Below are 27,224 nucleotides of genomic sequence, written 5' to 3' on the forward strand. Positions count from 1 at the left end.
TTGTGCTGCTTCATATTTTTGTGGAAACTGTAATCTACTTTTTTTTTCAGGATTCTTTTATAAATAGAAAGTTCAAAAGTACAGCATTTATTTGAAAACTACATATTTGGTTACATTATAAATCTCTTTACTGTCACTTTTGATCAATTCAAAGGTGCATTGTGTAATATTTAGGAGGATCTGTAGACAGAAATGCAATATAATATACATAACTATGTTTTCAGTGGTGTATAAAGACCTTACATAATGAACCGTTGTGTTTTTATTACCTTAGAATGAGCATTTCTATCTACACACACCACGGGTCCCCTTACATTGAAATAGCCATTTTGCGCCGACATGTTTCTACAGTGGCCCTAAACGGACAAACTACTACAGAGCGCGTTTCGTCACTATGTTGTTCTTCGTGCAAAAAAGCTAGCTAAAGTCAGCGAATAAAACACTGACACAATGATGATCAAGTGACAATCATATTCGCAATAACATATCGTTTTACTGAATAATAAAGTAAACATCATTTCTTAATTTATCTTTGTAAAGAAACCTCATTGCTTAACTGGCTACTCCCTGCTGTCTCGGACGACGACATCTTTTCCTCTCGGCCACCGTAACTTTTGTTGGTTGCAATCCGCAACCTCACACACTGCACCTTTAATGCATCCTTGCTGAATAAAGCATACATTTCTTTTTCTTTCTTTTTTTCAAACTTGAAAAAACTGACGCCGAATATACATAGAAACCTAAAAAAAGTCCAGTTTTTTAAGGTATAATGTAAAATATTCCAAATAAATAATCATTTTACTGCATGGAAACTTACAACAGTTACAACAGTATTTTTATTCTGGTGACACTGGTTTGCTGACATCCTCACTTTTCTCTTGTGTGTATTCTGGTAATCAGATAACATTACTTTAATATGAATTACTATACTGAGTTTCATACTACATTTTGAAAGTCCCTCCAGCAGATACGGTCTTCAGTTCCCCAAACTTTGTGCAAGGTTCTCCTGCAGACAGATGGCAGAGTTAATTTGCTCTTATCGGAAGGCTTTGACATACCGCTGCAGAGATTTAATTCCTGATGGAGGTCCATCATTCTGGCATGTTTGCGTTTCTGTGCCTGCAGCTCTGCTTAATTAAAATGAAACTGGGAATCTGGTTAAAAAGAATTAATCTCTTTAACCGAGCAGTTTCTGTAAATGCAAATCAAGAGCGCGAGTATGTGCGTGTGCATCCTGGGTAGAAGCATATGTTGAGTGGGTGTTGTCAATGATTCAAAAAAGCTCTTTCTCTTTCTCGAGGCTCAGGAACTCATCCAGACTCTGAAACAGGAGCAGGAGGAGTGTGTGAACGTGTAGAGGACTGTGTGCTCGTGCTGCTCGCAGCTGGTGGGTGGCCAGTGGAGGAACAGGAATGGTTCAGAGAGCGAAGAACTCGAGGAAAAACTGAGATCTTCATCGATTCATCTCCTGCCAGAGTGAAGGATTATGGGTGTTTCACGACGGAACACAGATCAGCAGGTTGGAAAAGACAAGTGGATCAAACAGAGGAGCTCAACCACAAACAAGCACCAACACATGACTACAAACATCCAACCAACTCAAACTCTTTTAAACTTAAACTATTCCTGAGCTAAAACGCCTTTAAACTCAGAATGTGATTTCTGCACTTTAGAAAATGAATCGATTTTCATGAGCCAAGAAATCCATGCAGTCTCCCAAAAGCCCCAGTGCATTCATTACCAAGCTTTCCCTCTACCAAGGTTTTTTTCTCCAATTCTGTCACCTGATGGAGTTTTGGTTCCTTGCCACTGTTGTCTTGGCTTTTGGCTTGCTTAGTTGTGGACATTTAATATTCAACAATATTATTGATCTGCCTTACTTCAGGTGGACGATGACACAATTTTCTTCTAGGAACAAACTTTGTTGCATTATTTTCATGTTATCACTGTGAAGATGCTTTGATACAATCTGTACTGTAAAAAAGTGCTATATAAATAAAGGTGAGTTGACTTGGCTTTCCTTCCTATAAGCTTAAATATCAATTTATTATGTGCAATTATTTCTTTTCTTTTTTATTTCTTGTTCCTGTATAGCTTAACTACCAAACAAACCCATCCACACAACTGCAAACTCTTTAGAAAGACATATTCTTAATATTTCATCAGCTGAACGATTGACATCAAGATATGTAGAAGAACAACTCATGATTTATTCAATTCCCAATTGGAAATAAGGGGCTGATGATCTGAACAGAATAAAAATAACACACACATACACAGACACACACAGACACACACACACACACACACACACACACACACACACACACACACACACACACACACACACACACACACACACACACACACACACACACACACACACACACACACACACACTATATTACTGCCCAGTGATATATAAAAAATTGGATATATAGTACACCCCACTTTACCTGTATATTCACATAAAGCAATATATAGTACTATATAGCTAATCTCAGCTGCGTCTTTGTTTATATCATCACACAAATTTTTACTTTATTGTGACAAGATTTCTATATAAAGTTGGATATATTTTACATCTAACTTTTTCCACATACATTCAGTGCACTCATGTAAAGCAATACATACTATATAACAAATCTTCACTGCCTGATTTTTTTATTTCATTCCAAAGTGTAACTATATTATCCCGCCGCTCTTTATATAAAGTTGGATACACATGTCCAACTTTATCTGCATACATACTGAATACTCACATTGGGTGTTGCATATTAAATCGCAAATCTCAACTGCTTGATTGTTTATATATACACTAGGCATATAGGTTTATATGTAGGCAGCGAGTAAAGGCTGCAAAGAATTGTAAATATGGAGAGAACACCGCGATGGACAATCTGAAATATTTGTGTTTATAGTCAACATTTTAAACTGGATGACCATCAACACAGTGTTTTATGCCAAACGGTCAGTTCCACCCAACTCCCCGAAGCAAAACGCCATCGCATACAGGTATGAAAGCTATTGCCATGGTTTTCATTTTTCACCATTATGCTGTTTAAAGAGTAGACAAAATATGATACACGTTTCAGAGACAAATCTACTCTTACAATAACTGTTCTGTTAATAACCCTCTGTTGATCCGACTGTCTGTGGTCGAGGATACAATGATCTGTGGAAGTATGATCTGTAGTTTTCACAAAAGCCCTGGAGCTTTTCCAGCATCCAGTGGACTTTTGCTGGAATTTCTGACCCAGGAAACACAGAGAAAGAGTAAACATCATTCATTTACATACTACTGACATTGTAACCATACAGAGCGGGTTGAAAAACTACGAACTAACACTTTAACATCATGATTTTCTGTAAAGCTGCTTTTAAACAATGTGCATCGTGAAAAGCGTTTAATCTAAGAGAGTCTGATTATGAATTGGTTTGCAGTCAAAGACAGAAAAAGAGAGAGTGTGTGAGCGAATACTTTTCTTATCGTCCTTCCTCTATCGCTACGAGCTGGACTAACAGAGGGAAACGCTGATAACGAAGATCATTAATTAATTAGCTGTGCTTTCCTTTTGTTCCTATTCAGTTTCTCTGTGTTGAACTTTGAGTCTCTTTTACTTCTTTTAATCAAAGTACACAGTATTCCTCAGGGCCTCCCGCTAACAACGAGTGTGAGATTTCACGAAGAACAGAAGAGCACCGTGGCTTTTCTGATGATTCATAAAGTCTGGCAACAATGCAAATTCAGGTTTTTACACGCGCACACACACACACACACACACACACACACACACACACACACACACACACACACACACACACACACACACACACACACACACACACACACACACACACACACACACACACACACACACACACACACTCTCCCACAAGGTACTGTGCAAGCTGTGTATGTGTGTGTGTGTGTTGGTCCCATTGAATTATGGGTAATCAGAGAATAAAGTAGGACGTCCGAAGGCACAACACTTCTGTTAGGCACTGAAGAGTCACCTTCAACACACACACACACACATACATTCATTAATGCAAACTATCAATGCAAAAGTGAAGGATCTCAGGTGGTCTGCTCCACTAAAAGTAAACTACTGAAGTCTGTGAAACAAGCGTGCACCGATTTCACAGCATCTTGTATTAGTACTAGTATTAAACTTTGCATTTATGCTCCAGACTTGAATGACTCCTGTTGAGGAGATCATTGCGCCGTTACTTTAACAGACCATTTTCACCTTCTAGATCCAGGCCCCAAACAAAAAAGCCCCAAAATACTCTCGGTGAATAACTTTTTTTTGCCACATTTGCCACAATACACTTGCCGTGTTTCCATTACAGAATTGCGCAAAACTTTTGCGATTTTTTTCTAAATATCGCTAAAAATCTATTGCGATTCCATTAACCAATGTTATGCGACTAAAACGTCATTTTTTTTGCCATTCTCGCGATAAGTCATTCCAAACATCGTGGCAACGAACGTTTGTAGGTTTATATAGATCACAGCCACCGCACTGGCCATTATTATTATTTCTGGAAGGAGACGTATGTGTGTTATCCAATCATTAATGACAAGGAAAGACCCTTATACTGTGAGCGGCACATATGAGGTGTTTCTGGGTGTTTCTCAGTCATTTCTGCTCCGAGGTCTTGATTGTGGCATTTCTTTGAGGTTTAGAATCCAGTTTTCCTGTAATTCTTCTGTCTTTTATGTATTTAATAAAGAACTCTGTCTCATATTCTGTCCAAACACACCGCGCCTTCTACGTCAGGTGACCTGTAAATGCGCAAAAACTGTTTCCATTGCAGTTTTGCAAAATATTTCTTTTTCGAATTGCCTGAAAAACCACCTCATGCGAGCATAAACACTATTTTGCGATAAATGGGAGTATTTGCGAAATTGACGTGTTTTCATTGGCCGAATTTCAATTCACAATTTCAATTTGCGCAATTTGAAGGGTAATGGAACGGAAAAAAACAAACACAACAAAAATGACAACAGTAAGGAAACAGCAGAAAAGAAAGCATCTGATCATTGTGATGTGCATATCATGTTTGCACAAGCTCCCCAACTGAACCTTCGCAAATATAGATAAAATACCCAAAGATAATAAATACTGTTGTGTGGGTCCTGACAGATCGCTACATAGCGCCTCAGTTCAAGCGGCACATGAATTATTCATCTCTTCCTACTTTCAAAATAAACTTGAATGAACATCAGAAGGAATGTTGTTTCAACCCCGGAAAGACATCAATACACTTGTAAACACAATTTTTCAAGTTCAAGTCCAGCGCCGTTAATCGTTAAACTCTCCTGTCTGGTTTGTTTCAGTGTTATGATTGGCCAGATCGCCTGTCAATCAAACTCCAGCTGGAGGGTGAAATCAGTTATCCAGTCAAGTCATGTATCAAACATGAAAACAGAGTCAGTGTCGCTTTCAATTAGAATTACAACTTCAGTTTCTACTCTAAAGCAGCTCTCCAGAGTGTGTGTTTTCATCATCAATATGCACAGACCAATTCCAAAAGTTCACTTTGGACTCTCTGTGGTCATTAAAAATCCCAGGATGTCCTTCGAAAAAGAGTAGGGGATTAACCCCAGCATCCTGAACAAATTTGCCCCTTGGCCTCTGTCCATCATGGCCTCCTAATCATCCCCATATACTGATTGGCTTCATCACTGTCTCCTCTCCACCAGTAAGCTGGTGTGTGGTGGGCGCTCTGGCGCAATATGGCTGCCGTCGCATCATCCAGGTGGTGCTTCCATAGACAGTATATAAACTGAACACAGCGACCCCATAAGTTTCAACGGAGAAAAGTGAAGTCAATTAGAAGCTCTCACTTCCTGATGGTCGAGCGTACTGCGCAGACTCAAACTGAGACGACTGAGAAATCTGAATCATTCCCTTACGAAACTTGCAGAGACGGAGAGCGTGAGTAGGAGGTGTCCATGAGCTAGGAGCAGGAGAAACTTTTGCTAAGTATTCTGATTAATTACTTTGTCATTTTGCCTCCACGTCCCCCCGATTGCACGCGAGCTTCTCCTCCTGTCCATACGGTAATCTCTCTACTGTGCGACAGAGAGTCGCGTGGTTATGACGCAATCGTTAGCCTATTTTTACAAAAACTGCTTCTACGGGGCCATAACGTAAGATACAAGGTAATGGAGCCTTTTATACATTTTTGTGTTTCTTTAGAAATAAATAATGGACAAATGGAGTCTTTAAACGCCTCAGATGTAAAGTTATTCGCTGTCAAAGTGACGCCAAAATGAATGGGAGTCAATGGGATGCTAACAGCAGGTGGGGGTCCGCTAATCAATGGCGGCGCCCGGGGAAGCTTCAATATTTTATGAAACCCTGCCCCCCTGGGTGCTTCACATTGGTGGTGGTTGAGGAGATCCCCCCTTATATCTAAAGCGCTTTGAGTACCTAGAAAAGCGCTATATAAATGTAACGAATTATTATTATTAAAGGGGTTATTCTGAAATATTATTTTGCTGTAGTATGCAGAGACACTCAGTCCTCTTCAGTCCACCTAGAACATATATTGAAACTAAATGCATTTTTGCTAATCGTATTGTGAACTGAAATCAGATATTTGACTGATTGCTTTATTAGACAAGATATAACATTTTTTATAGTTCATACAACATTTCAAAAATGTTCAAAGATAATATACACAATAAAGCCAAAGGCTTATTTCCATTGTGGTCCTTGTTTCCAAAATGGAAGAACATATAATTTATGAAGAGAAATCACCGTCAAGTTCAGCATCTCACACTACATCACCTTTAAAGAAATGGTAAAAAAGCCATTCTTTAACTTCCTTTCTAAAAACACTTTTAACTTTTATCTGCTTTATACAAAAAAGGCTATAGAACTAGTATATAAAAAAAATAATTCTTCCCCATTAAACTCTTAAATCTACAAGGACATATATCAGTGCTTCTCCTTCTTGTAGAATGATTATGCACATCTCTCACAAGTACATAATACTCTGTCAGATACCTTGGAACACTTTTCTTTATTATTTTAAATGCCAACACCAGTTTAAGAAAAGTGACCCTTCACCCTACCCTTCATATCACAATAACATCACAATAATTAACTCATTAACTACCGTTGCTCATTTTGCAACAAAGTCTTAAAGGTACAGAAGCATGAGTCAGATAGAGGATGGAAAATGGCCTCAATTACAACTGATTTGGTGCAAAACAACCCTGACAAACATTAGAAGCACACAAGCTGTCAGAACTAAACGAATGCAGACGTAGTTGAATGAAAACAACAAACAGCACTGAATAACGTATTTATCATCTCCTAATGTTTTGATCACGTCAGCCTGCAAGAGAGAGAGCTATTGATATGTCTGACCTTTAAAATGAAGTGTTTACGAGTGTGAGAGAGTCAAACACTCCAGTGACATTTATTCTGATGTATTAAAACCATCATATTAATGCTCGACAGGTGCACCTGAGATTCGGGAGGAATTAGAGGATTTTCTGAATGTTCTGCAGAGTTGTGAAGAGCCCGTTCACATCTGTGTTTGTTTGATGAGCTACTGAAGCAATTCATTTTCAAGTTTAAGTTCATAAATAATTGTTTATTATAAATATAAATGAATAAATTTGATAATAAATGGAATCTCCACGCTAAAAAAAAGGGGGAAGTAAATATATTCATTCTCAGTTTAGGGTCACAACAACATTTTGTTTTAAATTAATACTTTTGTTCAGCAAGGATGGATTAAATTTATCAAAATTGACAGTGAAGACATTAAGGGCCCTATCTTACAACCCGGCGCAATGTAGCGCCAAGCGCGAAGCTATGGGATTAATATCCTGCCATGATTCAAAACTGAAAATAAAGTTCTGAAAGGTTGAAATTAAATGTTCAAAAAATCAAAATCTTACAAAAAAAAAGTTTTGCAAGATCGAAAAATAAGATTTGCAAGCTTGCAAAATGTAAAAAATATATATATATCTCTGCAAACATTGTTGTTTTTGAGATTTCCTTCTTCAGAACTGCAAAACAATTTTTTACGATGTTGCGCAAACAATTTTTCAGAGTTTCAAATTTGTCAGTGTTCTCCCACTGTATTAGTTTGTTTTCCAGGTTTGAAACCTTGTAAATGGTGATCTGAAAACTGGTGTGCGAATGTGTGAAAAAAAGTTTTGAAACTCTGAAAACAGAGTTTTGCAGGCTTGCAAAGTGGTAAAAAAAATTAAATCTCTGCAAACATAATTTTGTTTTTGCGTGTCCAGTCGGTCAATCCCACCTTTTTTTTGTACGATTTTGAGTTTTCGAACACTTAGTTTCAACCTTTCAGAACTTTATTTTCAGTTTTGAATCATGGCAGGATATTAATCCCATACGAATCAAGTGTTTTTTACTAGTTTCAGCCTGACGCAGTTATCATTTTCACGTCCTGCTCCATGTTGTTTAAATAGCAAATGCATTTGCGCCCATTTGTGCGCCCATGGGCTGCTGGTCTGAAAACGAGGTGTTCAGGCGCATTGTTGGTGCGTTGCTATTTTGAGGCAACTGAAATAGACTGCGCCATTGACCAACTAAAACCTGCTCTAAAGTCAATGGTGCAGTATTTTTTTATTTATTTAATGAGCGCGTTAGTAATGTGCGCCGGGTCCACAACGCGTACATTCTGCTTATTAAACACACAGCAGCACACAAACATGCCAAATATTTAAAATAAAAGGATTACAATGTAAAAGATTATTATTGAGCACATAAAGATATTGTAACGGCACTCCACACCAGACTATCATTATTCACTCACAACTACATTTCCCATAATTCACTGCCCGGACTCATCATCCCTGATTATCACATTCACCTGTGTCTCATTATATTGTTTAGTTCACCCCATATAAGCCTGGTTCACCTCATCATTCCCTGTGAAGTCTTGTACGTTATTCCACTGCATTTCTGAGCGTTTCCTTTGTTGTCGTTGTTCCTGGTTCTTGATCTCTGCCCGTGTCCTGGTTTTCCTGTTCCTGCCTCACCCTCTGGATTTGTCTGTTTGTTGGATTGCCTGCCTCTGTATGACCTTTGCCTGGATTTTGATTACGATTCTGAATAACACTTTAAATAAACTGCATTTGGATCCTCAACCTTGTCTCGGAGCAGTTCGTAACAGATATGGTGAATCCGGCCTGTCCCGTAGATGGTCTGCTTACGCACTTTTACCTCGCACACGAGCAGATCCGTTTGCGCTCTGGAGAAGCGTTCGGTCTTTCCACTATCAAATTCCGTCATGTAAATAGTGAATCTGCCATGGCGCGAGCGCAACTGGCATTTAGAAGGGAATGGGAGATGAGACTCTGATTGGTTTAATGCACATAAATCCCAAAACACACCCATTACTCATTATGAGAATAGGGACAACCCCTTTAGACCATTTTTCTCATCGTTAAACTAGCAAAAGTGGATTCGGACACCCCCTAAGTGAACTTGCGCCGTGCGCTTAGATCGTTAAAATAGAGCCCTAAGAATGTCACAAAAGTTTTCTATTTCAGATAAATACAATTTATTTGAGCTTTCTATTCATCAAAGTGACCATTAAAACATCTTACTGACCCCAGTCTTCTGAATGGTAATGTATATAAGGCTCGAAGTCCAAGATCCTATAATATCCAATATACATGTAATGTATGTACATTGTTTATATCTATTACCTATATAGAATAAACATCCACAAGCATGCTGTATAAAATATATAACAGACCTTTCCTGAAATAAGCTCAGTTACATTAAATATAACTTTATCATTCAAACAATAGTAGGGAAACTAAAAGGCTTGTTCGACTTCATGCAGCTCTGCGCAGACCGATCGGCGGCTGACTTGAAGCAGTGCACGCCGGTTAGAAATTTTGTCCGACTTGATACAGCACCGACGCCACGTGACTGTGACGTATGCCATCAAAGTACCGCGAGAGCGATTCGAGAGTAGCCGGGGAACTCAGCCAGCGCAGCTTCTCAAGAGCGGCTGCACGAGGGCTGATGACGACACTGCTGTTCCACGATTGGCCGGATTCACCGCATGACAACGATCACGTGTGTTTCGTGTTTATTCGAACAGCTTTAGTTCCTCTAAAGCTCACAAATCATTTTTTTATAACAGTAAACACTCTTTTCATGTTGTTGCGATGTTATATTGTGTCATGTTTATCAAATTAAAACTGATTAAAAAACGTAGACTCCACTTCATTGATAGTAGCTAGTTTATGTTGAACTTTATTCTTGTTCAAACAGACGCTGTATGAAGCAGTACATAAAGTATGAATGAAAATGGCTCTGAAACATCTGTGTATTATTTGGCAAATATTGCATTTATTTCACTGCAGCTGTGGTAAAGTATGCAAACACCACGTGAGCGGTCACTACGGGAACCAGAATGTGTCCGACTTCACGTCTCTGTTTGCAGCTCCTCCCCGCCTGCACGCGGCTACTCTCGCCGATCGGTTACATCCAGCCGCAGCCGATGTCGAACACACCTAAAGTCTGCGCTGCTGATCTCCCAGCAGAAAATATGTCACTTCCTGTAGGATGATGTCATCAAACAACTGGCTTTGGTTAGGGATTTAACAAGACTATGAAAAACCAATTAGCAATTAAAACAATATTCTAAAGAAAACACGTTTTGTTGGAAACAATTCATTTAGATTAATAATATTTCTGAATAAATTTCAGAAGTGCTTCACCTTGGGACATGATACCTTGTGTTCAGTTAATCGTAATTTTGTTATAAAAGCAAATAACAAATGTGATTTACATCTATTTAATCCAACATATGATGGGGAGATGAAGATATTCTGCGTAACAGAATGACCTAGAAACACAAGGATCACTGACGCACAGATTTCAGTGGATGTAATTTTCCACTGAAAGACTCATATTGCTATTTTTCCTCTAAGGCCCAATGAAGAAAGATGAGCGTGTGAGTGTTGTATTATATTGCAGAGTAAAACGTGAAAAACGATTCTTCAAAACATAATGAGCGAGTGTTGTTTACACACACACACACACACACACACACACACACACACACACACACACACACACACACACACACACACACACACACACACACACACACACACACACACACACACACACACACACACACACACACACACACACACACACACCTCTCTACAGTATTTTCTCTCAGATGATCTCTCTATTTTTCACTTTTCTCTCCTGCTGTGAGTGAAAAATCTCTTGTGTTTCTCTCCGGCTCGTTTCTCTCTCCGTCTCCATCCCTCCTTTCATCCTGACAAACCCATCGCCCATCTCCACCCCCTCCGGCTCCATCTGTAATCATCTCCACCTCTTTGTCTTTCTTTTCCAGTCTCTCCAGGAATTTCTGTGGTTAAGCCGGTCGAGATCATGGGTTCAATTTCGTGTAAGTCGCTTCGGATAACAGTCTCGGCTAAAAATGTAAATCTCCTGTAGGACCGCGATAAATCTGTTAGATTTTTTCCATTACAATTTTTCTTTTTCTTTTAAGTTTGAATTTTTATGGATTCTGTTTTAATAGTTAAACTACATTTTAGGCATTGGCAAGTCTAGTTAATTACAGTCATAAAACATTTTAACAATAACATTTAAGAAAAAGACCTTTTTAGGGCCCTATGAAATCCATTGTATTCTTTTCCCAAATTCAGTGTTTTCAGTTTTTCTGGGTTCCATTTTAATTAATTAAATTTGACCGTTTAAAAAGCATATCTAATCAATTGATGTAATGGTTATGCTCTGTCATGTCCTGTTTTAGTTTAGTTGTCATTCGACAATCGAGTAGCGAGTGTGTTTAATGTATGTTTTTTTTTTTTTTTTTAACACAAGGCAATATAATCATCAGATATGCACGCGATTACATTTGGAAAAGGCAAGCTTTGTTTCCAAATGCCCCAAGTAAAGATATCCTGTCAGTTTTATAAACTTTTGTAAACCCAGTCAGTATAATCACAATGAAAGCATCCAAACTGCAATATTTAATATATTTATAGCACAAATTTGTGCACTAAATCCAGCATTAACTCCAGCACAATCTGCACATTTTTAATCGCTCAAGACAGACGTCACTACCTGAACCTCACAGCGATTGGCTTGATATTTGCATAAAGTCTGCCCAACCTTTTGATGCTCCCGGCTGCTCTCGGCACTTTCTCCGGTTCGCTGTCAATCCCACAATGCATCACACGAGCGTGAAGCTCAATTTCCATGAGAATGAACTGAAAACGCTCGCTCTTCTTCGCGCCAGTGGACACGGGCCATTAGTTCCCTAGTTAGTTTCCCTGGCTGTTAATTATTTCCCACACACCTGTTTCTGTCCTACTCATTAACTCCCTGCTTTATGTTCCCTCACTTTCCTCAGTTTCTTTGTCAGGTTTTGTTTATGTTAATGTGTAGATGTGATTCTGATACTCCCGTGTGTTCTCCTCGCTTCTTACAGGGACTCTTTATTTATCTTTGATTCGTGCATGTTCATCTACACATGACAATTGAATTCACGAAACGTTAACCATTTAATACTTTATTTAAAAAAAAATCACAATAATAGTGTCCTATGAAACGTTTCATTTTGTTCCCAAATTCTGTGTTGTTTTTTTCTGGATTTATGATTTAATACAAATACATTATCAAAAATGGTCGTAATAATATGAAGGCATAAATCATTTACAATTTGATTAATCTTTTAAAATGTAATCAAATGAAATTGTAAAAATGTAATTTATTTTGTGGCAAACAAAGTGCTGCACAAAATAAGTCAAAATTAAAAGATGTGTGGGATGTTCCTTAAAATATAAAGTTTTAATAATTGTATAATATTACTTTGAATAGTACATTCTATAGCCTAATGTATTGTTGTCAAACTTTCTTTAAATTAATTATTTTAATAACAGTCCTTTTATGGTTTAATATTCACAGACACTAGTCCATATCACAACTTGATTAAATGTACCGTCCTACTTTTGATTTATTCATTTAAAATAAATAAATAATAATAATTCTGCGCTTTAGCCTACAGTAAATTCAATTTATTATAAACTGGATTTTGCGTTTTCTGTATCTAGGCCCCTAGTCCTGCCCTCTGTCACTCACTACACTGTAGCTCCACTGAGAATCACACGGCCGAAAACAGAAGAACAGATAATGGACAGACGCTGAGAAGAAAGAGATTTCCTCAATGCGAACACTGAGCCCTGACGCCGTGGAATAACTGCTACATTTGAATACAGAACAGAGACACATAAAAGAGAGCAAGATGAAAGTCAGAGATAAAATGACACAACAAGATGAACAGGTCAAATAAAGAGAAAGAGAAGAGGCCGTGAGACGATAAAGACGGGAGGAAATGAGAGAAAAATGGACTTTCAAATGACATATTTTTTTTCAGTCTCTCTCTTTCTGTGGTAATTGCTTCCTGATGCATGCAGCACTTTTCCAATTAAAGATCATGTCAGTGATCTGAAGTCATACAAATACAGACATCATAACGTTCCTATCACAACGAACCTTCATCTCTGCTCAGATATCGCAGCATAACTGACAGAGAGACTGTTCTGTTGGGGAAGCCTTTGGGGAAATAAGTGCAAACAGACTAAAGGTTATGAATCTAAATCACACACACACACACACACACACACACACACACACACACACACACACACACACACACACACACACACACACACACACACAACAAACCCTTAAAATAACCGCCTGATGTATCAAAACACATCAAGAAAACACATCATGTAAGTAATACAGATTCAATCTGATTCCGATTCACAAGCTCTTGATTCAATTCGATTCCAATCTTGATTTGATGTCGATTCATTTGTATGTCAATTTTTCTTAAGAAAAAAAATAAATCTCTCAAATAAAACTGATGTATTGCTATTTTCTTTTTTTAGATCTATAACACTCAAAAACTGATAATTAACATTTAAACTGCACATAAGAATTTCTTTATATTTAAAGGGGTCATGAACTGGCTTTTTTCATTTTTTTATATTGTTGTCTGAGGTCAACTTGTGACTTTCGCTTGGTTTTTACATTCAAAAACATCAAAATGAATATGTAAGAGGCTATTTTCTACCCTGGTTTTGAGCTTAGCTTCTGAAACGCTTGGTTTTTATGGGCGTGCCGCATTGAAGACTTGGAAGAAAACTCCCACTGCTATGATTGGATAACAGTTTTGCATATTATAATGAGTTTCATGTAATGCGAGAATCCCCCGCCCACCGATTCTCGCATTACATGAAACTCATAAAAGCAAAAAAGGCAGTGTTGAAATTTGATTTCTCAGTTCATCAGTTTCTACTCCAAATATAAACATTTACACAGTGGCTGTAATAAGACTTTTTTCACATTCATTCAAATATACATTAAAGAGAACCAATTATGCCTTGATTTTGTTTTTGGGCTCTACTATAGAATAGGTTTTCATGCTTTTTTTACATATTCTCAATTGTTGCAGCTCCTCTCTTCCCAGTCTGTCAGTAACACTTTGTTTTAGTTCCTGTCTCTATGAAGCCCCTCCTTCCGAAAAGTGCAATGAGCTCTGATTGGTTGGCTGGAGCAGTGTGTTGTGATTGGTCCACCGCTTGTATGGTATCTTTCAACATACATTCCTGTTTATTTCATGCTGTAACTGTAGTAAAGTGGAAGAGATAATCGGTTCTCCTGCTGAAACTAGGCTAAAAGATCGATCTTGGGATTTAACAATCAATATCGAGATCATTAAAATAGAGAATCAAATGAGTCATCAGTATGAGTATAGAGTGATAAAATGAATGAGGAGCAGTTCAGATCATCTGATGAGAAATGAGTTTATATTGAGATTCCTGACTTCTGACAACTAGTGACTTATTTGGTCTCTTTTAGGAGAAACATTTTCCAAATGTTTTCTTCATTTAATTTTTAACCCTAGATGTTACAAATATTTCATTTGACATGTTCTTTCCTGTGGGTAATAATACATCTGAACGTCACATTAACTCATCCATCATGCCTCCATCGCTCTCTCTTTGTATTTCAATTCCTCCAGAAACCTTGTTCCCATGATGTCCAGGGTTGTTCCCAAAACACTAAATTCACTATTCACTTTTCCCTCAGGACAAACAACCACACACACACACACACACAATAAAAAAACTTCTTGCGTCTGAGTGTTTTTCTTTCTCTAGGCTTTTTAATGTGTCTCTTTCGGTTTGTTCAGACAGGCAGCAAAAATGTTTTGCAGTGTCCAACTCAAATACGTTTATTTTTCTGTATTCTAAAACAGCAAAAGCACACCAAATACTACTTTCACAAACCCAATCCAAACCACACGCACAGCTCGTTTAAAATTAAATCAAAATGAGATTTTTGGAAACCAGTGTGAATGTGGCCTATGAAAAACTCAAGCAGAAAGATTCTTTAAAACTGATTTTAAAACGTTTTGGCTTGAGTTGGTTCTTTTAAAGAGTAAACCCAGTTATGAACACCCAAATCATTCAGTCCTAAAATGCTTTTGCACTTAAAAGTCTTCAGAGTAAGGCCCCGTTTACACGAAGGGAAGACGCAGATATTTCCCTGCGGTTAGGCCTCTCATTTACACCCCGTTTTTATCACAGAAAACGATTATTTCTAAAAACTCCAGCCAAAGTGGAGATTTCTGAAAAAGGTTAATCGACTTGTGACAACACCGGTAATATCGGTTTCATCGGGTGTGCACTTCACTTTCACTTTTAAATTAGCGTCAATTCATCCTTTGCAGGGAGTTTGATTGACATGCGATCTGAGTCTGACCAATCAAAATCCACCATTTTTGTCCAACAAAGCAGTCAGGAGAGTTAGTAGATTAACGTCGGTGGATTTGAACTTGGCTTTAACTGAGGCAATCTGTCACGACACATTAAAGAGCCACAAAACGGTAGTCCTATTTATTGTTTAATTTTCTTTGACTGACCAAATTTGAAAGTTGAGACTTTGTTTCATATTAAATATTAATTTAATAGGACCTGCTCGGTCCTATCTGTCAGCGCGTTGTCAGTGTCCTCTATTTTTCACTGCTTGAGAACATGGGTTGAATCCGAAATCACCCCCTAAGCCCTCATTCACTAAGTTACTTAGGCCTATTCCCTACGTTAGTCCACTAATACTGTTCACTTGAAGGAGTGAATGAAAACGAGTGAGCGAATTCGGACAGCCTTTGAGCGTATATAAGCTGTACACTCGTTTTATGTTGTTCAAGCCCGAAAGAGAACTCGATACTGACGCACGTCTTTTCTGTGGGTTGTGTGTGTGTGTGTAATAGGCAGGACTTTACAGCGCTCTTTAGTCTTGTCACGCTTGAATGGTTTAAATTAAAAGCATTCACATTAATAAGAGCATGATCATAAAACGCTAAGTTAGTCAAAACTGAAAAAAAAACAGTGGGCAAGTGATGAAACCGGTGTTGCGACTGAACACCATGTAACGCCGACTATCGTAGCAAGCCTAATATATATACACACTCGCCGGCCACTTTATTAGGTACACCTGTTCAACTGCTTGTTAATGCATATCAGCCAATCACATTGCAGCAACTCAATGCATTTAAGCATGTAGACATGAAAAAGATGATCTGCATCAGAATGAGGAAGCAAGTTAATTTAAGTGACTTTGAACATGACATGGTTGTTGGTGCCAGACGGGCTGGTCTGAGTGTTTCAGAAACTGCTGATCTACAGGGATTTTCACAGACAACAATCTCTAGGGTTTACAGAGAATGGTCCAAAAAAGATCAAATATCCAGTGAGTGGCAGTTCTGTGGGAGAAAATGTCTTGTTGATGCCAGAGGTCAGAGGAGAAGGACCAGACTGGTTCAGCTGATAAAGACAAAAGTGACTCAAAAAACCACTCGCTACAACCGAAGTCTGCAGAAGAACATCTCTGAACACACAACATGTTGAAGCTCGAAGCAGAAGAGCTACAGCAATTCACACAGGCTCACCGACATTAGACAATAGAAGATTGGAAAAACATTGCCTGCTCTGATGAGTCAAAGAGGTTCGGCTGACAAAAAGGTTTGGTAATCTCTTGATATATAGAAACCAGGCAGAAATGCAGAATATATTGACATCAGTCAGAACAATTACATCACCTGTAAAATTACAGTGCAGATGGTCACTTCAGCTCTAAAACAAACTGGATCTATGTGCAGTGTGTAATAAGATTTTGTCTTCATTTCTCCAGATTTAATCTCTGTTCAGACAGTTCATGGGTCCTTTCAGCATCCTAACAAACAGGAAATGACTCACCGTTCTTCTCTGTGTGTGATCTGATGACTTCCGGTCCTGGCAGGCAGGGACACGGACCCTCACACTTCACAGAGATGCTCTTACTAGAGCTGCAGGCCTGGAATTCAAGTTTACACTGTGGAAGAACAAAGAGGATTCTGAGTAGTGAAGTTAGAGACATTATCACATTTAACCCGACCGTTGAGCTTTATCTCTCATGAGTCTGTTTCCAGAGAAATGATGATATGATTTTAGTTCCTTTGAAGTGGGGTGATCGCGTTCATCAGATCTAATCGCACAGAGGCAGTGCAAAATCTGTTCTTTGGGATTTAATTAAAGATGATGTCATGATTAGACTAAAAGACTAAAACGGTTTATTAAGTGTAATACATAATAATTTTTCAAAGCAGACTCAATTAAGCAAATAGCAGACAGTCCTGCTGATTAATATTGAGACATGCGACCCCTTATGAAATGCTAAAAATGTGAGCTTTAGAATAGAATATTCTTGTCATTATTTCTTCTGTTAAATCTGTCAACATCTGCTTCCATATTTAAGCTCAATCTGTGTGTTAAGGACATTTGCTGCTGTGCTGATGCTCATAATTCCATAATGACAGAATAAAGAGAGAACTTTTCTGACAGTTTAAAAGGGTCTGTAATGTCTTCACTTCAAACTGAAGTGCATTTATTAAAACAAAGTAAACTCAAGCAATACACAAAGATATGAAACAAGCATGCTACACACGGACAATGTCAGACCAAGAGCTGAATGCAAGGAGGAATTTATATACACAGTGATAATGTATAAATACAGACGGGTGCGCTCGTTAAATGAATGTCCATGACAACTGATTAGTGGCGGGAAACTAGAACATGAAACTAAAATGACACTAATAATGTGAAATGTGACAGGATCACAAAATGCATTTTTCCCCCCCCACATTTTATAATGTTCTCAGAAGTCCACTTATGTTATCAAGATTAGAGTAAAAAGCAATTTTTCTATCCTGTTTTTGAACCTCTCTTTCAGACACTGGGAAAAAAACTATTCAAGACTTGGAAGTAAAACACCTACTGATATGATTGGGTCAATTTCGCAAAAAAACTCCCATTTATCGCAAAAAAGTTTTACGCTCGCATGAGGTGGTTTTTCAGGCAATTCGAAAAAGAAATATTTTGCTTTTAGGATACACTCAAAATACACTTTTAGGATCACAAGGATGGAGAGACTGTGTTGTACCAAGTACAACTTGGTACTTCAAAACATCTTGCAATCCTCTCTGTGGTTTTGTTTCTCAATTAATCTCTGTCTCGGAAAAAATCGGTAGGCGGGGCTAAAGAGGCAATGGTGTAGAAGTAGGTGTTGATCTTCTTCTGCAGAGGCGGCCTTTCCTCGCACTATAATAATACGTAATGATGTGACAAAATCCGAAACGACGTTTTCTGAGCTTGGTTTTATGAGGAGATCAAATCTTACACAGCACTGGCTGATCATCAGATATCACACACATCACAACATGACAAAAGATGTCTAAAATGTTCACAGTCAAAATGTCAATATCTCCTATAAAGCGTGAAGTCTGATCATCTGAAGGAGATAAACAAACATGATCACTGTCTGTTTCTCACAGGTGACAGAAGCAGTTTAACAGATGAGTGACAATATCAGAGATTTGATAAACGGGTATGTTTGTTTGTGGTTAGCTTTTACACTACTGTTTTGATTTTGAAAGAAGTCTCTAATGCTCACCAAAGCCTCATTTATTTGATTTAAACATTAACATTTTAAAATAACTGTTTTCTGTAATAATGTGACAAAACCCGAAAAACAAGACGTTTTCTGAGCTTGGTTTCAATAAAAGTTGTTTTTGGACTAACAAGGAAGTTATTTTTTGTATAGTACAATGACCTCTTATAGTATATTGACCTCCCAAGGACAATTGGATTTCTCAGTTCATGACTCCTTTAAGACCTGTATCTAATTTTAACACTGAAAAGGTATTTTGTTCAGTAAAGAGGCTATGCTGTGATTCAGATGAACAAATGCATTCAGAGAATAAATGAATCACGTCTGTCAGCGAAAAATCTTAACGTCTGTTTCTGACACACTCCGCTTATAATACATGCAAACAAAACGAAAGAACATTTACAAATCATTTTATTGACTACATGTGAGTTTTCAGTGGACTGTGTGTATCTACTCTTCCTGAAACACCACCAACACACTATTTATCCGCCCGTCCGTTCCTCCATTCATCTAGAAAAAAAGTCTGCACGGTATACAGCTTGATTTTTTACATTTTATTATTTTCATTTTATTTTATTTCATATGCTAGTTTTCTAATTGTCTAGTTTCAGTTTGTTTCAATGATGTATACATTTTTTATTTTGTTTTTTCTTATGAAAATTACTGTCCATGGATGTTTTTGTTGATTATAATCTTGTATTCTAAATCTAGCTATCTATTCATCTGTCTAGGTGTAGTTAAATACAGTAAAAAAAAAAGAAAAAAAAAAAAGTCTGCATCAAGGTAATTACAGCATAGCTTGAAAATGTTTATTTTATTTTGTATGCTGGTTTTCTATTTCAGTCTAGTTTCAGTTTGTTTTAATGGTGCATAAATATTTAATTTTATTTGTATGCTGGTTTTATTTCAGTTTAGTTTCAGATTGTTTTATTATTCTTTTGTTTGTTGTTACACTTACAAGAATTACATTTTTTTTTTTTTTTTTCATGGATGTTTTCATTTATGATAATCTTTATCTATATAGTGTTACTGATTCTCCAGCTGAAAATATCAGAAGCTGCCCAATAAGGGCAGTCCAAATATTTGCCGTGTCCATGTGCTGTTCATTTCTCTATCTGTCCAAAACCCTTTCCTCTGTCTGTTCAACCTGAGTCTCTCTCTCTCACTCCATCTCTCACATCTGACTTCATTCTGGCTGAAGGGAAGGAAATGGAGTGGGTGGGGTTAAAGCAGTGAGGTCATAGACGAGAGGCACAGGTTGGGCTGGAGGTTCAGGTTTTTCTCTCTGTTCTTGAGGGGAGATTGCGCAGGACTCAAGAATCCAATATCAACAGCGGACACAGTTCATCCACCTAACCATCCATCACCAAACACAGCATCATTTACACCAGGAGAGAGAGAGCTGCGCGCTGATATTGGAATTTAAAGGTGACTCTTTCCTCATTGGGACACAGTGATCCTGCGTCTGATGGTGTTCAGGTTAAATTCCTGTGATCAGATTGAACTCGTACCTCACTTGGGGCTGGATTCATAAAACATTCTTAAGAGTAAAATAATTTCTTCTTATTTTCTAACTTAAAGACATTATGAAATCAAAATGGATATTCATTCAAGTACATGATGTCACAGTAGCGAAGAAAAGACTATCAAAACTTCCATTTCATGCCAACTTTAAATATATTTAAGAATATTTTGTATTCCAATTTTTTTTTTCTTAAAGTCATCAGTAAAACGGATATTCTTAAAAACATATTTGAGAACAACTTCTATGAATATCTCACCTTTGAGGAGTATGTGTGTCCATCCGAGCCGCACACTGAGGTGGAGTGAACTACAGGACATGGCCTACATTTCCCATGATTCATAGCTCCCATCCAACGCTTATGGGGAAGATTTCCGTTCCTGGGTTTAACACTAAAGAAAGGAAGAGAGAGAATGAGTGGGAAGTGTCACAAATGAAGGCATATATTTGTTTATTTTGATATCAGAACACAGATTCAATCCTCAGAAGAGTTTCCAATAGAAAAATTTGTTATTTAGTAACTGATTTGGATTTCTATATAATTTATGTAATGTATGCCATGAAAATTCATAATTTTTTTTATTATTTTTATTATATACAGTACGACACATTTAATGATTTAATACACGGTCAAATGAAACATTTATCTACAGTTTATAACTGTAAAAAAAAAAATGTTTACACAATCTAATATATATGTGTGTGTGTGTGTGTGTGTGTGTACTAGTAAATTAAATCCTTTGTTAAATGTTTCATTTTATCCCTCTATTAAATGTGTCCTTGTATCACTTTAGATTTTGTATTGTGCTACTAAATATTTTAAACTAGGTGCACATGTGCTCCTTGGGAAAAAAGTAAGTGTCAAGCCCTGACTAGCATGCTAAGTTAGCTCTGATTATCTGCAGTCTTGTGCCAACAGCCCAGTCGAGATTTGACAGACATTACTAACAGCTAGCGGTCGAATCCGAGGATAATCGGATTTTATGAGGAGATCAAATCTTACACAGCACTGGCTGATCAGATATCACACACATATTACAACATGACAAAAGATGTCTAAAATGTCACTCCTGTTCACAGTCAAAATGTCAATATCTCATTTAAAGCGTGAAGTCTGATCATCTGAAGGAGATAAACAAACATGATCACTGTCTGTATCTCACAGGTGACAGAAGCACATTAAAGGAACACGCCAACTTTTTGGGACTTTAGCTTATTCACCGTATCCCCCAGAGTTAAATAAGTCCATACATACTGGGAACTATATTCTCAGAAGGCGAAGCACTGCTACTTGGGCGGAGTGATTGAGAAGCCCCGTGGTGAGGAGCAGAGAGTTCGCTCAGAGTTGGAGTAAATCACTCCGCAGAAGTAGCAGTGCTTCGCCTTCTGAGAATATAGTTCCCAGTATGTATACGGTGAGAAGATGGCTGTGTCTCATGTGACCTTGTTATTTGTACACGCTGTGACTATACAAATCACAACATGTAAATAGGAAAATGTTGGCGTTATTTTGTCACGTATTGGGAGCAGTATGCTAGCTGGAGCCATTTACCTCCAGTCTTTGTGCTAAGCTAGGCTAGCGGTGGGTGCGTCAGACAGAGTTACGGCACGCACAGAGATGAAAAAGGTATGTATGGACTTATATAACTCTGGGGGATACGGTGAATAAGCTAAAGTCCCAAAAAGTCGGCGTGTTCCCTTAACAGACGAGTGACAATATCAGAGATTTGATAAACGGGTATGTTTGTTTGTGGTTAGCTTTTACACTACCGTTTTGATTTTAAAAGAAGCCTCTTATGCTCATCAAAGCCTCATTTATTTGATTTAAAAATTTTAAAAAAGTACAGTAAAAAAGTAATATTGTGGAAATGGTATTAAAATAACTGTTTTCTGTTATAATATATTTTAAAATGTATTTTAATCCTGTGATGCAACGCTGAATTTTCAGCATCATTACCACAGTTTTCAGTGTTGCATGATCCTTCAGAAATCATTCTAATATGCTGACTTGTTGATCAAGAAACATTTCAAATCAAATCACCTTATATTGTCACACCACCATAACACAGAAGTGTAGTGGTGGGACGAAGTCTTTGGTACATACTCCAGACAGTGCACTTTACAAGGCATGACATGTACATAAAATATACAAAATACAATAAAGATACACTGTACAAAATACAAATGATACACATAATACAAAATATACACAATACAGTATGAAGTAAAGTATACACATAAGAGCATATGTTTTTTTTTTTTTTTTTTTTTTGTAAAGATGTGTAGAAGTGTTAGAAGTGTATGATGTGTCTAGTCCAAAGAAGTGCTGTGTTGGTGGTTATGGGGCTTTTGGTATTGATGGGCCATTAGTTAAGTGTTCAGAAGTCTAATGGCCTGTGGGAAGAAACGGTCTCTTAGCCGGCTGGTGCGGGACCGTCTGCCTGTCCAAGGCTGGGGTGGCCGGAGTCACTGATGATCCTCCACACTTTCCTCATACACAGCCTGGTGTAGATGTTCTGGAGGGAGGGAAGCTCGCCTCCAACAATGTCTGTCCGGATGCTCTTTAAGTGGCTGAACCTCTTCACTGGTGTGCTGTTGATGGTGATGGGGGTGTGTCCTGTATGTTCCTGGAATCCACTACTAACACTTTGGTCCTTTTTTGGTCCAAGGGAGAGATTGTTCTCCTGGCACCAATGAGTCGGGGCGTTCACCTCCTGCTTGTAGTCCGTCTCATTGAGGGAGAGGTTGTTCTCTTGGCACCAATGAGTCGGGGCGTTCACCTCCTGCTTGTAGGCCGTCTCATTGAGAGAGAGATTGTTCTCCTGGCACCAATGAGTCGGGGCGTTCACCTCCTCCTTGTAGGCCGTCTCATTGAGGGAGAGGTTGTTCTCCTGGCACCAATGAGTCGGGGCGTTCACCTCCTCCTTGTAGGCCGTCTCATCGAGGGAGAGGTTGTTCTCCTGTCACCAATGAGTTGGGGCATTCACCTCCTCCTTGTAGGCCGTCTCATTGTCGCCGGTGATCAGTCCTACTACAGTCGTTTCATCAGCGAATGTGAAGATGGTATTAGAGCTGTGTGTGTCCATGCAGTCCCTGCGGAGCTCCAGTGTTGAGGGTCATTGGGGAGGAGCTCTTGTTACCCATTCTGACTACTTGGCATCTGCCTGACAGAAAATTCAGTATCCAGCTTCACAGAGAACTGTTCAGAACCAGAGCCTAGAGTTTGCTGTCAAGCTTGGAGGGCACTATGGTGTTGAATGCTGAACTGTAGTCTACAAAAGCATTCTCACATATGTGCTCCTTTTTTCTAGGTGAGAGAGAGCAGTGTGTAATGTATGACATTATCAGTAGAGCGATTGCCACGGTAAGCAAACTGCAGTGTGTCCAGTTTGGCAGGCAGCACAGAACAGGTGTAGTTTCTGATCAGCCTTTTGAAGCATTTACTAATAATAGGGGTTAAAGCAATAGGGCGCCAGTCAGTTAAGCATGTGATTTTAGTTTGTTTGGGTACAGCCACGATGAAGGTCATTTTGAAGCATGTGGGCACCACAGATAAGAAGAGGAAGAGATTGAATATGTCTGTAAAAACATCCACTAACTGGTGCTCCAATGCTTTGAGTATGCGACTCGGAATGCTGTCTGGATGGAAGGATCAGGTTACATCCGCTAAAGAGACTGTGAAAGAACTTCTTCTGGGGAACTTCTTCTGACGGTGGTGTTATGTCCTTCGAACCGAGGGTGGAACTTATTTAGCTCGTCCGTCTTCACAGAGTTTTTATTCCCTTTAAACTGATGTTGTTGATCCCCTGCCACATGCTTCTAGTATTGTTACAGTCAAACCGTCTTTCCACCATAAAAATATTACATTTCTTTAAAAATCTTTCTTTTCTATTTTATTCATTATATATAAAGGATAACCAGGGTTGTCTCATGTCACCTTGAAGGGGTTTATGTTCTGCTAATAACCATCTGACTGTACATTTTCTCACTTATTACACGACTGCCTACAAACCAAATAAGCAGACATGAAATATTGATTTGAGTTTAAATTATTTTATTACGTGAGGAGAAAGAGAGTATGGATTGATATGATTTTAAACTAGCACAGCTATTTAGGAAATCATTTAAATGGGCCAATGGCCAATGTAGTGTCTACAGTTTAGCATCATTATACAAAAATATTGGCCAAATGCTGCGGGTGACCAATCACAGTCGTGTCCTCCAGAGAGCTGTGTAATAAGCTGAACTCGCTCCCAGTCCTTCTGAACCCATCCGGCAAATTCACAAACATTATTGACTGATCATGAGGAGAATTTGTCTCTGGTCACTATGAAGTGCTCATCTTCAGCCAACGCTTTTAAAGTCTACGTACTAAACTGCTGGATAATGGAGTGAGATATAGTATAATGGAGTATATTACAGCACATTAGTGTGCATTACATTATCTGTAATTTACACTTCATTGCATTATATTGAAGTATATTTGCAAGTGGAAATTACACTGCTGTGTTGGATCTGTTCTCAAATCAGTCTTACTGCGGAAATGCAGTCTATTCATACAACCAGCATGAGTCACTTCTTCATAATTACACCTCAATTAAAAACTCATCACTAATGGTTAAAACTCGTGTTACGCATAATGCTACATGTCAGGCCCAGCATGGGCTCAATAATTATTATTATTATTAGGCTACTTTTAATATTAATCGCATCACCGCATAACCGAGGCAATGCGATGATAATAAAAGATGTTAGATTAGCTTTCTTCTTAAAGCTTACTCAAAAAACAAATTGTTTAACACGAAATACTTCTCTTCTCATTTTTTTTTTTCACCACATATGGACCACAAGAGAAATATTAAGAAAACAAGTTAAGAGTTATAACGTTATCAGAACATGTTGAAGTAGACTCAGCTCTCCTCGTCTCAATATGTGCCGTTAAATCAAAGACTATAGATATACATGTACAAAGAAGGTGCACACTTATTACTTATGAATGGGAGAAACTGTAAGGGAGCACACTAATTTGATAATGCTTTAACACTACCAATATCAGCTCCTTTTAACACTTTGTCCTTAACAATTAGTGTAGAAACAGTGAAAAAAAGTGTGCAGATTCCATGTGGGTCTACGTATGATTTATTAACGTGTTATTTTGTTGTGCATAATCTAGCAGAGCTCTTCATGCATTATGTACCGCCGTGTTTTAAGGTGTAAATTAATGATCAGAAGCGGCAGCTACACCTCATGTGCTGGTCATTAATGATAGATTGACCAATGCAGTGATAATTCCTAAGGAAAGCATTATCACCCGCTCGCAGTGCGCTTGGCTTTCTAATCGGATCAGCATGTCGTTATCTCTCAGGGAGATGTGATATTTGCCTTGCCAGCATGCTCTTTGTGTTCGCATATGTAAGAGGGCGTTAGTAATTTAGCTTCGTAAACTCTTGGACCAGCTCTAATGGCCATTACACAATTAATATTTGTTTGACCAAAACATAAAGAGGGCAGAGTCAAGAGGCCGCAATGACACTCCCTCAATGTTCCGCTGTCACTATGACAACGACTCACAACAGGCACCAATAGAATGTTAATGTGACCCTGGAGAAGCGGAGCAGCTTCCCGAGTGTAAATACCTCAGAGGCCGATTAAAGACATGGACACATGCTCATTTATCTAGTGCTTAGAACTCATTTGTAATCATGGTTATGGAATAATTGGTCAAGAATTAGGCTACTAGTTACACTCTACAGTTAAAGCGTTGTCGGGAAATTCGTTTCGCGTACCTACCCCGAAGTGACAAAATTAAATTAAATTCTGTATCAAAATGTATAAGGAAAGACCAGTACTTTGTTTAGGCTTGGTTTGTAGGGAATTACAAACCTGCGGACATATATTCAAACGCACATAACTATACAACCAATTCTTAATGCGCATGTGAACGCCATCAGCGTTTATCACAGGTTCGCGTTTGAAGTCTGTGTGTCGTCTTAGCGGCCCCTAATTTAATAACAAATGATCGTTGCCACGGAAGCGAATCAATCAAAACTAACTTTAGCTGGAAAATAACTTTATTAAAGAACCGCTATAAAGCCAAAACAATCTGTTACCTTAAATTATATGTTTATCTCTGTAAAGTTGCTTTGAAGCAATCTACATTGTTAAAAGCGCTATATAAATGAAGATGACTTGACTTGACTTGACTAGTGAGAAACACTTTGAGCTTCCAAGGGTTCAGGGTTTGACTAGTTAGTTTGTTCTGGTAAAAGATGCATCAACTGCACCAAACAGCTGTTCAGCAGGGGTTTTCTAGCTAGGGTCCAGGGGGAAATTAGTCTAAAAACTGTGTATATATACACTCACCTAAAGGATTATTAAGAACACCATACTAATACTGTGTTTGACCCCCTTTCACCTTCAGAACTGCCTTATTTCTACGTGGTATTGATTCAACAAGGTGCTGAAAGCATTCTTTAGAAATGTTGGCCCATATTGATAGGATAGCATCTTGCAGTTGATGGAGATTTGTGGGATGCACATCCAGGGCACGAAGCTCCCGTTCCACCACATCCCAAAGATGCTCTATTGGGTTGAGATCTGGTGACTGTGGGGGCCATTTTAGTACAGTGAACTCATTGTCGTGT

General features: G+C 38.3%; 1 protein-coding gene across 1 annotated transcript in view; it reads right to left on the reverse strand.

The window, feature by feature from the left end:
• The window catches only part of spock1 (SPARC (osteonectin), cwcv and kazal like domains proteoglycan 1), a gene marked incomplete at its 3' end in the record, with an annotated part of 213,118 nt that overhangs the window by 13,823 nt on the left and 172,071 nt on the right, over positions 1-27,224 (reverse strand). The window contains exons 5-6 of the mRNA XM_084430669.1: positions 20,840-20,972; positions 17,330-17,444 (exon numbers count right to left, since the gene is read on the reverse strand). Of these exons, the coding sequence (XP_084286795.1) occupies positions 17,330-17,444; positions 20,840-20,972 (248 nt within the window). The remainder of the gene's footprint in view (positions 1-17,329; positions 17,445-20,839; positions 20,973-27,224) is intronic.

This window comes from Rutilus rutilus (assembly GCF_951802725.1).
Source record: "Rutilus rutilus genome assembly, chromosome: 14".
NCBI classification, from domain to species: Eukaryota; Metazoa; Chordata; class Actinopteri; order Cypriniformes; family Leuciscidae; genus Rutilus; species Rutilus rutilus.